This window comes from Mauremys mutica, chromosome 24, assembly GCF_020497125.1.
Source record: "Mauremys mutica isolate MM-2020 ecotype Southern chromosome 24, ASM2049712v1, whole genome shotgun sequence".
Classification (NCBI taxonomy): Eukaryota; Metazoa; Chordata; order Testudines; family Geoemydidae; genus Mauremys; species Mauremys mutica.
In genome coordinates this window covers 407,095-425,395 of record NC_059095.1, presented here as the reverse complement: position 1 = coordinate 425,395, position 18,301 = coordinate 407,095, and the positions used below count along the sequence as shown (strand labels likewise).

Sequence of the window (18,301 nt, the reverse complement as noted above, 5' to 3'; positions counted from 1 at the left end):
AGGCACAGAAGCCAAGTGACTTGCCCAGGGTCACACAGGAAGCCTGGTGGATTGGGGAATTGAACTTGGGTCTCCCAGGTCCTTAGCTAGTGGTGTTACTACTGGTCCATCCTTGAGAGACACATTTTCCCACAAATGCTGCAGCAGTGAGCTACCTCTCTTACTCTATTGCACTAGCTTTAACAGAGGAACTTTCCATTCTCTTTCTTCGTCTGATGCTCGTTAGTGGAATTAGGGACATAGTCAGGTGACACAAGCGTACCACCAGCTGTATTGAGAGATTACCAATTTATTGCACAACAGGTCATTGAACTGCTATTAGATGGTAGTACCAGTAAACCAAACCAGGGACTTTGCTGTGAGAGTCAGTATCTGACTACTGTTAATCCCTTAACCGTGCAATACCTAAGTACTGTCATTAGTATGTAGACACTTTATTGATACCTGTTTTTAATGTTATGGGGCAGTTTGAAAAGTGCCCTGCTACACACTGAGGCTTATGATACAGAATCATTGTTTGACCATCATTGCCATTACTCAGTATCCTGTCTTAGTTGGCATGCCGAAAATCTGGGATAACTTCATACCATCTTAAAATTATTTTTGCTTTACAGTTGACTATCAATTAGTCACATTCACTTCATTGCAGTGCCACAAAATACCAGTTGAGGGCACTTGTGCGTGGTTTCCAGAGTGTTTTTTTTAATGTCAAACTATTTATACTCAGTGCAAACATTTTGATTCTGTAGGAGTGTCAGACTTGTGTTGGATCCATATATTACAGATCTGTCTTGGAGGAGTCGTTCGGTGCTTGGGCATGCTCTCTCACCAACAGAAGTTGGTCCAATAGAAGATACTCCCTCACCCACCTTATCTCTTTCATGTCTCGCTTATAAACAAATACCTCTTCCCTCCCTCCAGACAAGAGGGTAGTTGTTTCTGAGGAGCAAGGGCAACAGGCCACAGCATGCTACTGCCTGATCACTCTTTGAGTACGTCTACACTACCCACCGGATCGGTGGACAGCGATCGATCCAGCGGGGGTCGATTTACCGCGTCTAGTCTAGATGTGATAAATCAATCCCCAAGCGCTCTCCCGTCGACTCCTGTACTCCTTAAATGCAAGCTTGCATAATTTTAAATCTCTTATAACTCCCTAGGGTTCATTAGGGTTAAGCAAATGATTCCAAAATGATTCTCTCTAGTTGGTGTTTCTAGCTGTCATTCTCATACACAGCCTGGCTAACAGAGTCTGGCTTTGCTTTTGTAGTAGTAGAGGCAGAAAATGACTGAATTGTCAGTGATTTCTTTGCTGATCAGATGAAATGGAATGCTGTCACTTTGGGATATTTTGCTCTCAACAGAGAAAACAGTGCTTGTCAACTATCAAGTGTTGAAGCTGGAGAAGGGATTCAAACAGATTGCAATTACTTATGGTAGTGATTCCCATAATGAGACTTAACTATAGACTTCTGATAGACAGAATACCCACACAGGACCGAATACCCACACAAAACATAATAATTTCCTTTTACTGTAAAGAGCACTGAGACCATAGCAAATCAAAAGGAATTAACTTCAGGTTTCTTGTATTTTTGTACATCAGTTGGGCTTTTACTTTTAATAACATTTAATTTGGAACACATTTTCTTATATTGATGAAATTGAGTTGTTCATCCCTATGAATTTAATAACTTACCCATTTAGAGGTCTCAAAGATTGGACATGTCAGTGTTACATTTTAGATAATGTTTGGATTACAGTCTTGATATATCAGAATTCTAGCTGTCATGCTTATTCTTTTAAATATGTTTCCTTATTGCGAGATACTCCCAATATGTTCAACAGAAGCATGTGAAATTTACCCTGTGCAATTGCTGCTGTTCAGTCAGCCTGAGTTTGTGGGTGGTTTAACTAGTACGTGGATGGCATTTTATCCTACTGTACCCATCTGCCTGGTCCTGGCAGTGAAGATGGCAATTCTTGTGCCAAAAACTCTGATCCAGTCTAACAGTTATAAATTTGACACTCTCCATTTCAAGCTAGTCTTTCCTAGGATTTGGTCTCCCAGAAGGAGATTTGGATTAATTAAATCGGGGTGGAAAGACTTTTTGGCCTGATGGCCACATCTGGGTATGGAAATTGTATGGCGGGCCATGAATGCTCACAAAATTGGGAGCTGGGATGTAGGAGGGGGTGAGGACTCCGGCTTGGGGTGCAGGAGGGGGCTGTGGGCTGGAGGTGAAGGGGGGGGGCTCTGGGCTGAGGCAGGGGGTTGGGGTGTGGAAGGAGGTACTGGGGCTCAGCTGGAGGTGTGGGTTCCAGGGTGGGGCCAGAAATGAGGGCTTCAGGGTGCGGGAGGGAGCTCCGGGCTGGGACACAAGATTTGGGTGCGGGGGAGGGGGCTGGAGTTGAGGGGTTTGGGGTGCAGGACAGTGTTCTGGGCTGGGACTGAGGAGTTCGGAGTGTGTGAGGGGGATCAGGGCTGGGGCAGGGGTTGGGGCGCGGGAGGTGGTCAGGGTGCAGGCTCCAGGCAGCTCTGCATGCTGCCCTGTCCACAGGTGCCACCCCCGCAGCTCTCGTTGGCCATGGTTCCCAGCCAGTGAGAGCTGCCAGAGCCTGCACTTGGGGCAGGGGCAGTGTGCGGAGCCCCCTTGCTGCCCCTACATGTAGGAGCCAGAGGGGGGACATTGCTGGTGCTTCTGGGAACTGCGTGGGACAAGCCCCTTACCCTGCTCCCCAGCTGGAGCGCCAGAGTGGGGAAAGCCCCCGACCTCGCTCCCCAGGGGGAACTCGAGGGCTGTATTAAAAGCTGGATGCAGCCCGTGGGCCATAGTTTGCCCACCCCTGAATTAGAGGAACACAGTACTTGGAGTTACTACACTAGTAATGATATATAGCTGAACTGAGTTGAAAATATAAACTTAATAGAATATGTAGCCATCTGTGTTCAGGTTTAATTAGTGAATATTGATGTTATTTATATATATGGTATCTAACACAAAGTGAGCACACTTCATAGGTTATGTACAAAATGGGAAATGACTGCCTAGGAAGGAGTACTGCGGAAAGGGATCTGGGGGTCAGAGTGGATGACAAGCTAAATATGAGACAACCGTGTTAACACTGTTGGAAAAAAGTGAACATCATTCTGGGATGTATCAGCAGGAGTGTTGTAAACAAGACACGAGAAGTCATTCTTCTGCTCTACTCTGCGCTAATTAGGCCTCAAATGGAGTAATGTGTCCAGTTCTGGGCACCACATTTCAGGAAAGATGTGGACAATTTGGGGAGAGTCCAGAGAAGAGCAACAAAAATGATTAAAGGTCTAGAAAACATGACCTATGAGGGAAGATTGGAAAAAATGAGTTTGTTTAATCTGGAAAAGAAAAGACTGAGAGGGGGCATAAGTTTTCAAGTACATAAAAGGTTGTTACAAGGAGGAGGGAGAAAAATTATTGTTCTTAACCTCTGAGGCTAGGACAAGAAGCAATGGGCTTAAATTGCAGCAAGGGAGGTTAAAGTTGGACATTAGGAAGAACATCCTAACTGTCAGGGTGGTTAAGCACTGGAATGAATTGCTTAGGGCGGTTGTGGAATCTCCATCATTGCAGATTTTTAAGAACAGTTTAGACAAACACCTATCAGGGATGGTCTAGCTAATACTTAATCCTGCATTGAGTGCAGGGGACTGGACTAGATAATCTCTTGAGGTCACTTCCAGTCCTATGATTCTGTCACTAAAAGTAGTGTAGTTTGCTGCACTATTAGGGCTTGTTCACTCACTCACTCACTCTACAGCTATACTGCTGCAGCTGTGCCACTTTAGCTCTTCAGTGAAGAAACTATCTATGCCGGCAGCCCTGAGAGAATTCTCCTGTTGACCTAGTGTTGTCTACACAGGAGGTTAGGTTGGTTTAACTGTGTTGCTCAGGGGTGTGGATTTTTCACACCCTTGAGCGATGTAGTTATACCAACCTAATTTTCTAGGGTAGACCAGGCCTTAGGCAATGTTTACACGACACTTTTGTCGGTAAAACTTTTGTCAGTGGGGGGGGGGGGGAGTGCCGGTGCAGACAGCACTTTGTCCTGTCGACAATGCTGGGTGGTTTTATTTTTTGACTGGAGCTCTCTCCTGCTGACAGAGCAGATATGCTGCATACCTCACAGTGGCACTGTTATAGTGGCACAGCTGTGCCACTGTAAGATGTACAGTATAGCCTTCATGCTCATCATTTTTACAGCTGAATAGCTGATTGATCCTCTTGCTATAAGAGGGTCCTGCTTACAATTTTGAAATAATTTCCTATCTCCGTAATCCTTCTCAACCCCCTTCAAAAAAAAAAAAAAAGTTAGTTTTGTCACCATCTAGTAGACTCTTTACTGCCTTAACTTTACATACCAGAATGGGTTTGAACTTTTTTCTCCTTCAGAGCTCTGTGCTAGGAACAAAATATTTTTATCTGATGATGAATTGCAAACTGAAAGGTTTCTTGCTTAGTTTTCATTGTCTGCAGGCTTTTATAATACATACAAGCAATTATCCAAGACAGACTATCTCTTTGACGAGATCTAATTTAGAATAAGAATTGCTGTACTGAGTAGACTTTTTCTGGTGGGGAATAGATAGAAATACACTGCCACGGCTAATCTTGTTTCTAGTGTTTGGTGATTAGAGGGGAATCTGTTGAGAAGACATCTAAATTTGTGTAAATATTGGAAGAGTTAAACCTTCAATCATTTAATCTGTCATAGTCTCTAATTAAATGTCCAAAGCATCTTCAGTCATGATGCAGTCTTTTTTTGCTTGAATCTGATCTAATTTATTATAAATAACTTCGTGCCTTTTCATGGTGTTCCTACTGTTTGGGAGGTATATTTTCTGTACTAATCTTGAAAGTTGCCTGTGATGGAGTGGACTAGGCCCAAAGGCCTGCTGCTGGAGGCCTCAGGGTCCTGCTATACCCATCCCAGGACAGGAAAAGTGGAGAGGTCCTCCAAGCGGGCTAGAGTGGCTGCAGAGGAAGCAGCCAATCAGAGAGGCCGAAGAGAGTAGCCAGTGAGGGCCCAGCAGGCTCATATAAAAGGAGCTGCAGGGCCAGAGTGAGTGCAGTGTGCTAGCAGGGACTGGGGGAGCAACAGGTGCTCCTGGCTGATTGCAAGGGTAAAGGCAGGTAGTTGCTAGCAGGGACCAGAGAAGCAAAGGAATAGCTTCTGGCTGGCTGCCAGGACTCACTTAGGACAGGCCCAGGGAAGGGACTGTACATGGAACAGTCCCCCCTCTTGGAAGGTGGTTGATCTAGACTGACGCAGCTGGAGAGCCAGGGTCAGAGGACTAAAGGGCAGGCGAAGAGCCTCCAGGGAGGAAGCCCTGAGGTGCTTCTCCACCCTACAGCAGGAACCTTCACATGTAAGTTGGCAACTAGGGTACTGAGAGAGTCCCTGTTGGTCAGACTTTTGAGGACTGGAGCCCGGGGAGGGCTACAGGGACAGTGTAGGCGGCTCAGCCAGAGGACTGAGTCGCTGAAGACCTGCCGAGACATCTCTCAGCTAGAGGTGGTGGCTCGTGAAAGGTGGGTGCCAGCCTGCTGAAAATAACGGAGAGATTGCAGGCACTATCAGCCAGAGAAAGGGAGTGCTTGCGAGAGGCAGGTACTGACCCCATTACAGTGCCATATATGTCAACTCTGGAGAATGTTACCATGTCTCACTATAGAGCAGCAGAACACAAACAGAATGTGTACACACTTACTCCTCCATGTGATTTAACATGTAGGGTTTAATTCTAGGGATAAGTACAGTAGTTTCTATGCCTGTTTGTTCCTTCGACCCTCTGCTGACACAGCCAACAAAGGTATCATTTGTTGTTGTGGTCATGTACCATGGACACCTGCACCACTAGGAACTCTGAGCTCCCCAATGCGTTTCATGTAGTGCACCAAACTACTGTTAGATGGAAGGTCCCTGTCCTCTTATTAAACACTTAGCCATGGAAGATACTACTAGTGGATAACTTTCAAACTTAATGCTTAAATTAACTCACAACTCAAAGGTAATAGGTAGGGCCCTACCAAATTCATGTTTGGGGAAAATGCATCACGGTCTTTTATGTACTTTTATCCTATACTATACAGATTTCATGGGGAAAACCAGCATTTCTCAAATGGGAGGTCCTGACCCAAAAGAGGGTTGCAGGGGGTTGCAAGGTTATTGTAGGGGAGTCATGGTATTTCCACCTTAGCTCTGAAGGCAGCACAGAAGTAATGTGGCTGGAGAGCAGCAGCTGCTGGCCAGGTGCCCAGCTCTGAAGGCAGCACCCTGCCAGCAGTAGCGCAGAAGTAAAGGTGGCAATACCATACTGTGCCATCCTTCTGCGCTGCTGTTGGCAGTTGTGTTCAGAACTGGGTTCTTGGCCAGCAGCTGCTGCTCTGCAGCCACCCAGCTCTGAAGGCAGCACCACCACCAGCAGTGGCGCAGAAGTAAGAGTGGCAATACTGAGACCCCCTACAATAACCTTGTGACACCCCCTCCCAAACACCCTTTTGGGTCAGGACCCTTACAATGACACCACTGTGAAATTTCAGAATTAAATATATGAAATAATGAAATTTATGATTTTTAAAATCCTATGACTGTGAAATTGACCAAAATGGACCATAAATTTGGTAGGGCCCTAGTAATGAGCTGACTATTTAGTTTTACAAGTTCCTGTCTGTTGGTATTGGAGTAGCTGATTCAGGCTTTTTAAGGGTATCTTTCTATACTGATGAAGATTTGAACTCCTCCACAAGATTGAGGCCTCCCCCCTCCCCCCCCCCCCAAAAACACAAAAACCCAAACTGTAAGAAGTAAAACTTCATAAATTAAGAGTAGTGTAGTACATGATTCTTACTGACATTCTATTCTTATGACTAGTTTCTTGTGCATACCCTATCTTTAGACAACTTCGTGATAGTGGGCAGAAAGGGGAATTGTTAATAGATCAGTGCCCTTTCAACTGATTTAAATGCCAAAATCATGTTCCCAACTTGATAACTTACCTATTTGGTATGTGCTATAGGTGACAGTCCAGTTTATTCTGCATGTTCATTGTATGCACTGTTAAACCTCCTAACCTGTTGTAAATGGTCTTGATACTTAATGCTTCATATTTCACAGTGCTACACAAACACTAAGTTACTATATTACTTTTCTTTTTAGTGAGTATATTAAAACCTATTTTATAAAAAGGCTTTTTTTCTACTTTTTTTATTGCATTTTTCAGATTCTTGCATAAACGAAAATTAGCTCAGATTTTTCTCCTGTTGTACGACATTATGGGATGGCATCTGATGTCACAGTAGAAACTCTAAAGCATCTATAAATGAGAATGAATGTTCTGTTCCCTTTGATCAAAATCAAGAAGGTAAATAGCATTGCTATCATTCTAATGACAGGTTTTAGTAATTCACCTCAAATCCAGTTATTCCTGCAAAGTTAGGCTGCTAATAATCCCTGACATTTATGTGTCTTCATCCCCATGGATCTGGGTGTTGTACACAACAATTCTATTACCGATCAATGGAATGCTGCCATCTTTGAGATAAAAACGTGGCAGCTACAGTAGGAGGAAATGAAGAATGAGCAATTAGTGTAATTGCCACTGGTCATTTTTAGACAACATTAGCATAGGAAACATGTCTAGACAGTGTTGTCCAGTGGATGGAACACCAGATTGGGAGTCAAGACACCTGGTTTCTATTCACACATCCATTGACTTGCTGTTGGACCTTAGACAAGTCACTTCCTCTGCCTCAGTTTCCCCATCTGTAAACATGGATGATGCTATTTACTTATCTCTGTAAAATTGTGTTGAGATCTCTGGATGGGAAAGTGCCATAAAAATGCTAAGTATTAGTACTGGGGCCAGGGATGGCATGGTATTTAGCAGAAGTAGTTTTTACCAGGTAAAACCATGATTTTTATCACCCAGTTTAAGGCATTTTCTATTTTAAAAACTGCTTCATTAATTCAAATATTGCCTCCTGCTATTGCATTTTTGTGTTTAGTTCATGCATTTTTTTGGTATGTAATCATCAAATTAAAAAGGAAATTTTATCAACTTCTTGCATTTTAGAAATACATGATATCCAGTTACTTAACTATTCTACCATAAAGATGTAGTTAATATCTAGCTGCTGCTCACAGTAGTAAGAAAAATGGTTCTGACTGTTTCCCTTGTGATTCTCATTCTCCTTCTGGAGAGAGAATATTTATACCCTGTTTTTTTGGTCAAAACTGACAGTGTTAAGGATTGGCAAAGTCTCTTCAGAGCAGTAATGTTCCAGAACGTATTTTGTCCCTTGAGCCTGACCCCTGCAAGGACTCAACCTTCTGGACAGCAGCAGAAGGTGGGGAAAATCCTCAGGGCTTAAGTGGCCTCCTAGTCCCACGCGGGGAGGTGCATTTCTTGGAACTTGTGTAGAGGAGGAACCACCATTATCTGAAGGTGTGAGAGATGGTAGGCAGGAATACCAGGGGATAATTTATGTAAAAGAGAGAAAACATTAAAAATGTGTAGTGAGTCAGTTTTCACTTTGGGGAGGAGTGGATTGAAAAGAACCCAGGGAGTTTGGGCTGGTGTAAAAAATAACCCCCCTAAAATTTATAGTGAAGGTTTGTTAAAATGATTTGGAATGATTGAGTCATGAATGTAGCAGGTAGCCTGTGTAACCAGAACTTGTTAGTTTTATCCACTCTTCCTGCTGCTTATTGGTTTACATTTGCATCTAATCTATAATTAAATTGTAAACTCTGAGGGAGGGATTGTTTGTACAGCATCTAACACAATCCTGATTGTGGCCTTTGGGTGTTACCGTAATTTAATATTCAATAGATTTTTTTGGCTTGGAATAACTGCCACATTAAAGACCATCCCTAAATTAAAGATTCAGTTGGACTCTTACTTTATAAAAGTAGAATATTTTTAAAGCAACAAAAAGCCATTGAGAAACTGAGCTGCTTGAGGTTTTGTCTCACAGGGTTGAGTAACTGTCAGCTTCTAGTTTAAAGCTAGAATGGAAAGAGATGTTGCTTAATTTGGAAGAGATCCTAGGAAACCAATACTAAATTCAGAAGTGTGATTAATGAGGTTAACTGCTGGGGACTGATATTATGGAATAAATAGATAGGATTTGCATTCTGTCATAGTCCATGGATTGGTATTGAATGGGTTGTTGAAAGTGGCTCAACACAGATGTTCTCCTCTTCCAATAAACTTTTGTATGCATGATCCACATGGCTATCAAACTTCAAAACACAGGATGAGGACAAGCAGCACAAGTTCCTTAGGTTTGCAGAAGAGGAGCTAGCAGAATTGGCTATGTAAGCGGGAGGAGTTTTGGCAGGGAGGGAAAGTGGCAGTCATAGACTGCGGCAAATAGGCAATAAAACCACCTGTAAGTTCTTGAGGCAGCTGAATTATGCAACTGTATACTCTTGCAGTTTCTAGAGACCCAGATTGCTAAACTCCCTTGCCAGTTCATTTTATTTTACTTTGGCTTATCTAGTATGTAGACAATAATAGAGCATTCTGAACAGCAGACTGTTATACCTATACCTATCTCCTAGAACTGGAAGGGACCTTGAAAGGTCATCGAGTCCAGCCCCCTGCCTTCACTAGCAGGACCAAGTACTGATTTTTGCCCCAGATCCCTAAGTGGCCCCCTCAAGGATTGAACTTGCAACCCTGGGTTTAGCAGGCCAATGCTCAAACCACTGTTATCTGGGCTGCTGTTTTTCAAACTAGAACAGTTTCTCATGGCATGTCAATGTATATGGCTGAAGTTAGCAAAACCTTTTCATCTAACAAGCTGAGCAAGTATTTAACTATGGGAGACTAATATGAACTCTTAGGCCAGCAGTGCATGGTGGTAGCTGTGGAGTTTTGGTGTCTCTAGTAATAGCCCTGTGTTCAGGAGTTTAACAACTGTGTTTACATTTTACTAAGCCTGTTAGGAAGAAGAATTTAATTCTCAGTCTTAAACTGGGATTTCTGATTTCTACATTTTTAATTTAGTTTTTACAACTTACAGAAACATGATTCACTTTAATGTAAATTTGGCAAATGATGAGACTTCAGAGTGAATTAATTGTGCATGTGGAATTTTGAAACAAATCTCAGTTCTCATAAGTGAAAGTTAGTACTTACTCCACGTGCTCATTAGATATTACTTACGTTTATTTTCTGGGGAAATCTTATTGTATAAAATTTTGATATGCTTGAAGGTTTATGCTTTGATATGTTAGTCTGATATAGTCCTTTGAAACCAATGTCCTAATTATGAAAAGTCATGCAGTGTTAATGTGCCATTGCCATCAAAGGATGGACTTCCTGCTGTAGAGATGGTACTTCTAGGCAGGCTGCACATTCCGTACTATAGCTTAGAATTAGGTTAATATTGTTTTATTAAAGGTTCCATAAGATGGTGGTTGTCCTCAGTGAACTGTTGTTCCACAAGGTGTGGAAAGAAATTTTCTCATGGTTTTTAACAAACAAAATCTGTTGGACCTGGCCAAGGGTGCTTTCAGAAGAGAGACTGCTTTCAAGTAGGTCAAAGCAGAAGAAACACATCCTTCTGCTTTTAGTACGTGGAACGCATGCATAGAGCTGGTGGCAATGGTGCCTCATATCCGAGAGTGGTTTTTTACATATTTTGATAGGTTCTAGGAGATTTTTATAATAGGGTTTCTTTTATTCTCTCAGAACACTGGAGGTGAGTGTATGTGGAATCCCCGAAGTAGCCTGTGTTTATTTCTTTGGGGGGTTTTCTTAATTAAAAAGAGTTGCTACTGGATATTTCCTGTCAAAGTGCTCTTTTCTGCCAGTTTCACATGCACACCGGCATGATCAGACTCCTTGTATTAACTTTGACAGATGTATGGCCTCTCTCTCCATCAGTTTGACAGCTACTTAAATCTTGTAATGTTTGGGGATTACCAGTAATTGTAAAAACAGTCACTCAGATTGTTGGTCTGGAGGGCACATTGAGCATAATTACTCAACATGACTCATTTCAGATAAAACTTATTAGGAGGGAAGATACCCAGTTTTCCAAAGCCTAAAGATGCTTTGTGTATTTTGATGTCTAGAAATTCCCCAGAATTATTCTGTCAACAGGGACCTGGAATTGTGGATTTGGAAGAGCTAGTAGTGCACTAATCTTATTTTAGAAGAACCTTGACAAAACTGGTGCTGAAATAGTAGAGCAGGTGCCAATGCACCAAATAGCCTTAAGACTGCCTAAAAAATTGTGTGGGTGCTGAACTGCTGTATCTTGGGTACCAGGGCACTGAGAGCAATCCAGGTGCCAGAGCATCAAGAAACAGCAGCCTGTTGAAGTGAAACACAGACACCAAAACTGCAGCTGAGGACAGGCACTGGAACACTGGGGGAAGTGTCTGAAGCTGCAAAGTGTCAAAATTTTGCACAGTTAGACCGGATCTGATTGGAAAGTAGGGCTAGATATGTACAAGATATTTACTGAGATATTGCTGGGACCTAAGGAAGAGCTGGAGCAGTGATTAATGATTCTTAGGCTATGTTTACATGACAGAGTTAGGTCAACAATCATAAACCACTCTAATTATATTACTTGAGCATGTTTCCACAATGCTCCTTGTATCAGTGGAGCTCGTCCACAGTTGGTGCTCTAGCACTGACAGCAGTGCACCATGGGTAGCTATCCCACTGTGCAACTTGCCACCTTCTACTGCTTGGAGTTCTGGGAATGGATTGCAGTGCATCATGGGGGCAGGCTCACCATCCCATGATGCAGTTTTCGCTGTTCCATCATTCCATGGGCTTCCAGCTACATTTTGTTCCATTTTTCAGCAGCCCCTGTAAACTGTTTGCCCGCCATTTCTGCCTGAAAGTATGCATCCTTCACTACTCTCCAGTTTTGTGATGAGCGTTATGAACATATTGCAGGATCAGCCGTGTTGTTTCATGAGCTGTGAATCTGATAGTGAATCTGTGATACCTGTCCTGCTGTATGCTGTGGAAAGAAACAATTCAGGACTGATGTTGGCATTGACAGAACAGCTGCACATGGTGGACTCTCAGTACTGGGCTCAGGAAACACCCACTGAATGGTGGGATCTCATCGTGATGCATGTATGTATGACAGGCAGTGGCAGCAGAACATTTGGATGCGCAAAGCCACCTTCCTGGAACAGTGCAGAGCAAGGTCACCAAATGAGAGCTGCCATCATGGTGGAAAAGCAAGTGGCAATCCCTGTATGGCAGCTTGCAACTCCAGACTGCTACCAAAATCAGTTTGGAATTGGGAAGTCCACAGTGGGGGTTGCGGTGATGCAAGTGTGCAGGACTGTTAATCACCTCCTGCCATGAAGAACTGTGACTCTGGGCAATGTGCAGGAAATAGTGGATGGCTTTGTTGCAGTGGGATTCCCTAACTGCAGCAGGGCAATGGCACGCATATCCCACCTTATGACAGAGTACATCAACAGAAAGGGTTACTCCTTCGAGTGCTCGCTCGTGTCCATTCCACATTAGGTGTGTGTGCTCGCCACATGCACTGGTGCCGGAAGTTTTTCCCCTCAGCAGTATCCATAGGGGACCGGCTCTGGCACCTTCTGGAGTGGTGCCTGCATGGCACGGTATACGGGGCGCCACCGGCGCCCCCCCACCCTCAGTTCCTTTTTGCTGTCAGTGACAGTGCTGGAACATCTGCTGCTTCAGCTAGCATTGATTCCTTCTCTGTTCTTGCAAACTTTGAAATCCTGTAAAATAGTTATACATAGTTAGTAGTTTTCTTAGTTACCCTTAGTAGTAGTTCTTAAACTCTCCATTAGTTCCGAATGGGACCCAGTGGGGTGTCGGCATGCCCCAGTTCCCAGGCTTTAAGCCCCTGCGATAGCTGCAAATGGCCTATGCCCCTCAGCGATCCACATACCAGCTACTTAAGGTACTTAGGCGAAGGGCACATAAGTGACAAGTGCCATTTCTGTAAGTCCTTCAAACCTAGAATGAAGAAGGAGCATGATATCCATTTAAGAGTGCTCCTAATGGAGTCAGCACTCACTCCGGCAGTGGATAGGATGAAGGGTCACCCACAGAGGAAGGGTCAATCGCAGAGGATTTCCAATTGGATTACCTCGTATATAAGGACCTGTTACGACCTGGCAGGGGTTCCGCTGCTGCCGATTGTCAGAGCGCAGGCATCTTCGGTCTTCCTGGCACACATCCCTATCCAGGACATCTGTAAAGCTGCAATGCGGTCTTCTGTTCACATCTTTGCCACTCATTATGCCATCACTCAACAGGCCAGACACGATGCTGGGTTCGGCAGAGCTGTGTTGCAATCTACACATCCATGAACTCCTACCCATGTCCAGAGGGTGCTGCTTTGGAGTCACCTAATATGGAATGGACATGAACAAGGACTCGAAGAAGAAAAGATAATTACCTTTTCCGTAACTGGTGTTCTTCGAGATGTTGCTCATGTCCATTCCACAACCCTCCCTCCTTTTCCACTGTTGGAGTTTCCAGCAAGAAGGAACTGAGGCTGCGAGGAGCCGGCAGCACCCCTTATACCATGCCATGTGGGCGCCATTCCAGAGGGGGTCAGAGCTGGTCCCCTATGAATACTGCTGGGGGAAAAACTTCAGGCACCGGTGCATGTGGGGAACACACACACCTAATATGGAATGGACATGAGCAACACATTTTGAAGAACAGTTACGGAAAAGGTAACTCTATGGTACTCCAGGCACTGATGAATCACTGGGGTCGTTTCACGGATATCAGGGTGGTCAGGGAAGGTGCATGACGCACGCATCTTCAGGAACACGGGCCTGTATAGAAAGCTGCAAGCGGGTACTTTCTTTCCAGACCAGAAGATTCCAGTAAGGGGTGTGGAAATGCCCATAATGATCCTGGGAGACCCAGCGTACCCCTTACTCCTGTGGCTCATGAAGCCTTATGCCAGAAATCTTGACAGTAAGGAGCGCTCATGTACTAGCCAGGACTTGCCTATCCTTCCTTGGCCACATGGCTTAGTGTACATAGGTGACCGCCTTTGCTCGACTCCACCTTCGCTGCCTCCAGATGTGCTCCAGATGGTTTACTTGCCAAAATGTCACATCGTGGACCTCATGCTAATAGGTGGACAGTACCCTGTTGAGGACTTTCAGTGGTGAACAGACCCACGTCATGTATGCAGAGGTTCCCTTCCTTCATCATCTTCAGACAAGATGATAATCATCGATGCATCCCTCGTAGGCTGGGGAGTGCACATGGATGAGTATGTGGACGATTACACGTCACAGGGAACATGGTTTCCTTGAGAATCCAGGATGCACATCAATACCCTGGAACTCTGAGCTGTAATGAAACCATGTCAATCCTTTCTCCCATTCATCCGGTCTCATCATGTTGTCTGACATGAGAGAACATCACTGCCATTTTCTTCTTCAACAAACGGGGGCATGAGATCGACCGCTTTATGCGCAGAAGCTGTCAATCTCTGGAATTAGCGCACCACTCACCAGATCCTCCTGTCTGCAGCCTACCTTCCAGCGACACAGAATGTGCTCACAGATTCACTCAGACGACATTTTGTGACTGACCAGAAATGGGCACTCCACAATTCAGTAGTTCAAGATATCTTCACCTGATAGGCGTTTCTGACCACACACCTCTTTGCTTCCCATATAAACCTCAAATGCACTACACAGTGCTCTGGGGAGGTCTCTGTCACCACTCTCAGGGTCTGACCAAATCAACTATGCCTTTCCTCCTCTACTGCTCCTCCTTGAGTACTCCACAAGATCCGATGAGACATGGTGATGGCCCAGACAAATCTGGTATTCCAGTCTCCTTCACATGTTAAACCGTCCACCAAATCTTATCCTCCAACCTGCTGACATAGTTCAACAGTGAGATCAGACATTCCCAATCCACAGGTGCTCTATCTATTTGGATGGCATTAGCTTTAGAATGGGCCTGTCTTGCACAGCTGAAAAATATTCCCTCCAGCTGCAGAAAAGAATCCACTAAAGACTGTTACAAAGGCTAAGTGGAAATGCTTCACTTCCTGGGCCCAACAAAAGGGAGTTTCGATGGAATCAGTGGGGATCCCCCTTCTCCTGGATTACCTTCTATCCTTGAAGGTGGTGGTCTTGCCATTAACTCTCAAAGTCCCCGAGTAGTCCATTTCCTGCCCTCCTTCCCCTTTGCTTTGGATCTGTCTGATTTGCAGTGGAGAAGGAACTGGAGATGTGGTCATCTGTCCTGCCCTTTGTCACCTTGAGCAGAAGCATGAGGTGAGCTAAGGCACATGCTCGGACCAACAGACTCTACTTTCTAATTCTCCGACTTCAGGAGCATAGGGACCACACATCTCAAAGAATCACTAGTTCCGTGTAAGTAACCTCTTGGTTGGTTGGTTGGTTTGTTTGTTACCCTGTATATGAGTTCCAATGTGGGGTGGTAAGTGACATTTAGGGATGTGTGGTCAGAGGGGTTTTTATTTCTGTATTGAAGCAGGTTCTCTGCGGGCATTTGGGTGGACTATTCCATGATGTGATCTACTTCTCTGGTGGCGTGTCCTTGTTTGGCGAAGGCGGTTTTAAGTGTGTTTCAGATGTGTATCCCAGACTTTCTCCTCAGAGCATATTCTATGGTGTCTAAGTACCTGGCTCTATATAGCAGATTTCTTGGTGTGTCTGGGATGGTTACTGGATCTGTGAAGATAGGTGTGGCCATCTGTGGGTTTCTTGTGTATAGTTGTCTGTAAGGTTCCATTGCTGAAGCTGATCATAGTAGTTAATGCTAGTGTGTGTGTTCTCAAGTGAGTCTAATAGATGGGTAGTGGCTGTTGAAGTTTTGGTAGAAATCTGAGGAAGTTTTAGTCTGTCCAGAGGATGAAAATATCATTGATGTATCTCAAGTATATTATTGGTTTTGTGGTGCATTTGTTAGTGAACACTGTCACCTGAGCATTTCAATCTCACTTATGCTCAGTGTGTCCACAAATTGTTTTGCGCACAGATGCAATGTGTATGCATAAAGCTGCATACGCACAGATGAAGGTTGCACTGAGGCCCATTTGAAAACATGGCACCAAGTGTGTTAATGTGATATAAATTTGTGGAATAACTCCTTGCTATCCTATATGTAAAATAGCATAGCTTTGGAATTACTGGTGCTGAGAATAGCAAGTGTTTGAAACTGAGTTTAGAGCTCATAAAGCAGAGATTTGTTACTCGCTGTGACAATTGGAGGACACCTAGTGGGCATACTGTTTCTTGCTTCTCTTTCTAGTTTTAAACTCTTACTATGGTTTATTCTGAGGTTTTTAGACTTTGCTCAGGACCTACCCCTCTGTGAAAATGAGTCACTGTTATGTAGATTTTTCTCAAAATATTATGAAAATTCATTCAGGAAGCACATGGAGAAGTTACTGTTTTACACAGGTAGATCTCTGGTATAACTAACACATTTTGTGAAGTGATCCTTAGAAATAACTCTGAAATTATGTTTTCACTGTTGCTGTTAGAAAAGTCTTTCCAAACCAGCAGTTCCCAAGCTCTTTCATAGTATAGATAACACTTTAATGCTCAGATTTTTTTGGGTCCCTGCTTAATTCCCATTTAATTGCATAATATTCCTATGGCAGCAACATTAAATCCTTACAGGAAAAGTTATAGGAAAGTATATATTTATTTTTACTTGTCTTGAGTATTCTTCTTGGAAAGAGTTAATCAGATTGACTACTCTTGCTCTTCATTTGACCTCTCCTCCCAGCTGTTATGACTTTCTCAGGCTACGTCTTCACTACGGCGGGTAGCAATCGATTTCTCGGGGATCGATATATCGTGTCTCATCTAGACGCGATATATCGATCCCCGAATGAGCTCCTGTCGACTCCGGAACTCTACCAACCCGAACGGCGGTAGCGGAGTCGACATGGGGAGCCGCGGACGTCGATCCCGCGCTGTGAGGACGGTAGGTAATTCGATCTAAGATACTTCGACTTCAGCTACGTTATTCACATAGCTGAAGTTGCGTATCTTAGATCGATTTCCCCCCCGTAGTGTAGACCCAGCCCTATGCTGGAAACAAGGAGAGGCAGTACCATATGACCAGACCACTCTCCATATCAGCATATGCTCAATGGGCTGTGGTTTGGGAGTTTCTTGTCTAGACTGTAGGAAAAGTAACAGTACTTTGGACTTGGCTGGCTTTCTCCGAAACATCTATCGTTGACAGGGCCAGCATTACAATTTATGGAATCCTGTGTTTCTGGAAGGGGGAGGAAATAAGGCAGAGTTCCCTCCATCTTCTTTTCAGTCAAGGATGCTGTTGGGGGCATCTAGTATCAAGCAGACTTCTCAGAACCCTTCTCTCTCCCCACCCCTCCCAGCTCTATTGATGAAGAGGTGGATGGGAACCACCTCTGAGATGTACTGGTATAATGGGATGAAGGATCTAAAGTGGTTGCTTGCTCAGCTTGTGCCGGTTAGACTCCACGGGAATCAACAGACTCCATGAACTGGCCCTGATCATTAATCCCACAATTCAGGTTAGACATGTGCTGTGGCTCCATGATAACCATTTATATTGGTTCTGTTCTTTTCTCTGCACGAGACTCTAATTTCAAACTGGAACTCTGTCAGCTTCTAGTTTTCTCTGTATGGTAAACTGTATGCAGAATGCCTGTAATGATAGCCTTTGATGGAGCAGACTCCTTTACATGGTAAGCCACCTGTCTGAGCACAGACTGAACAATCCTCTGGGACATCTCCTGCCTTTGTCTTGTTTTCTCTGTTTGTGTTGTAAGTTTGTTGGAGCAGGGATTTTCTCTCACCCTGTCTCTTACAGCACTAAACACACTGCATAATGCTTCAGTAGTAGTAATGCGCAACTGCAGGTTAAGCCCCATGTTTTCATGAAACCCTTAAAGTTACGGCTTCGTGGGGGAGAAAAAATATTGTAAAATTTTCATTTTCACTGAGTTTGGGATACAGGGACAGATATGAATTTCAGGGTTTAACACCTATTGCATATGGTGGTACTGTATTTGTCGACTAAGAACATAGCTTTCACCAGTCTGGCTTTACAGCAGACTTTTTTCAAGAATGTTATAAAATATTTGGCCAGTCCAGTATGTGAGCATTTGTTACATGCCACCATGTGACCAATTTGAGTGATTCTCAAAAGTACTGTACATTAATAGACTGAACAAGATTAAATATTTTAATTTAACATTTAATCTTTGCCACCACTGTAGAATAT

General features: G+C 43.9%; 1 protein-coding gene and 1 long non-coding RNA gene across 7 annotated transcripts in view; one reads left to right on the top strand and one right to left on the bottom strand.

The window, feature by feature from the left end:
- LOC123355826 overlaps positions 1-18,301 on the bottom strand; it is a 36,054-nt gene that overhangs the window by 7,927 nt on the left and 9,826 nt on the right. The window lies entirely within an intron of this gene.
- The window catches only part of MED26 (mediator complex subunit 26), a 47,188-nt gene that overhangs the window by 19,681 nt on the left and 9,206 nt on the right, over positions 1-18,301 (top strand). Inside the window, exon 1 of one of the 6 annotated variants that reach the window (XM_044998546.1) lies at positions 7,349-7,405. The exons of 4 other annotated variants lie outside the window; for them this stretch is intronic. In XM_044998546.1, coding sequence (XP_044854481.1) covers positions 7,364-7,405 — 42 coding nt within the window. In that variant the 5' untranslated portion in view covers positions 7,349-7,363. Of the gene's footprint in view, positions 1-7,348; positions 7,406-8,297; positions 8,391-18,301 lie in introns of those variants that run through there. One more of the 6 variants, XM_044998544.1, reaches the window with a different exon arrangement.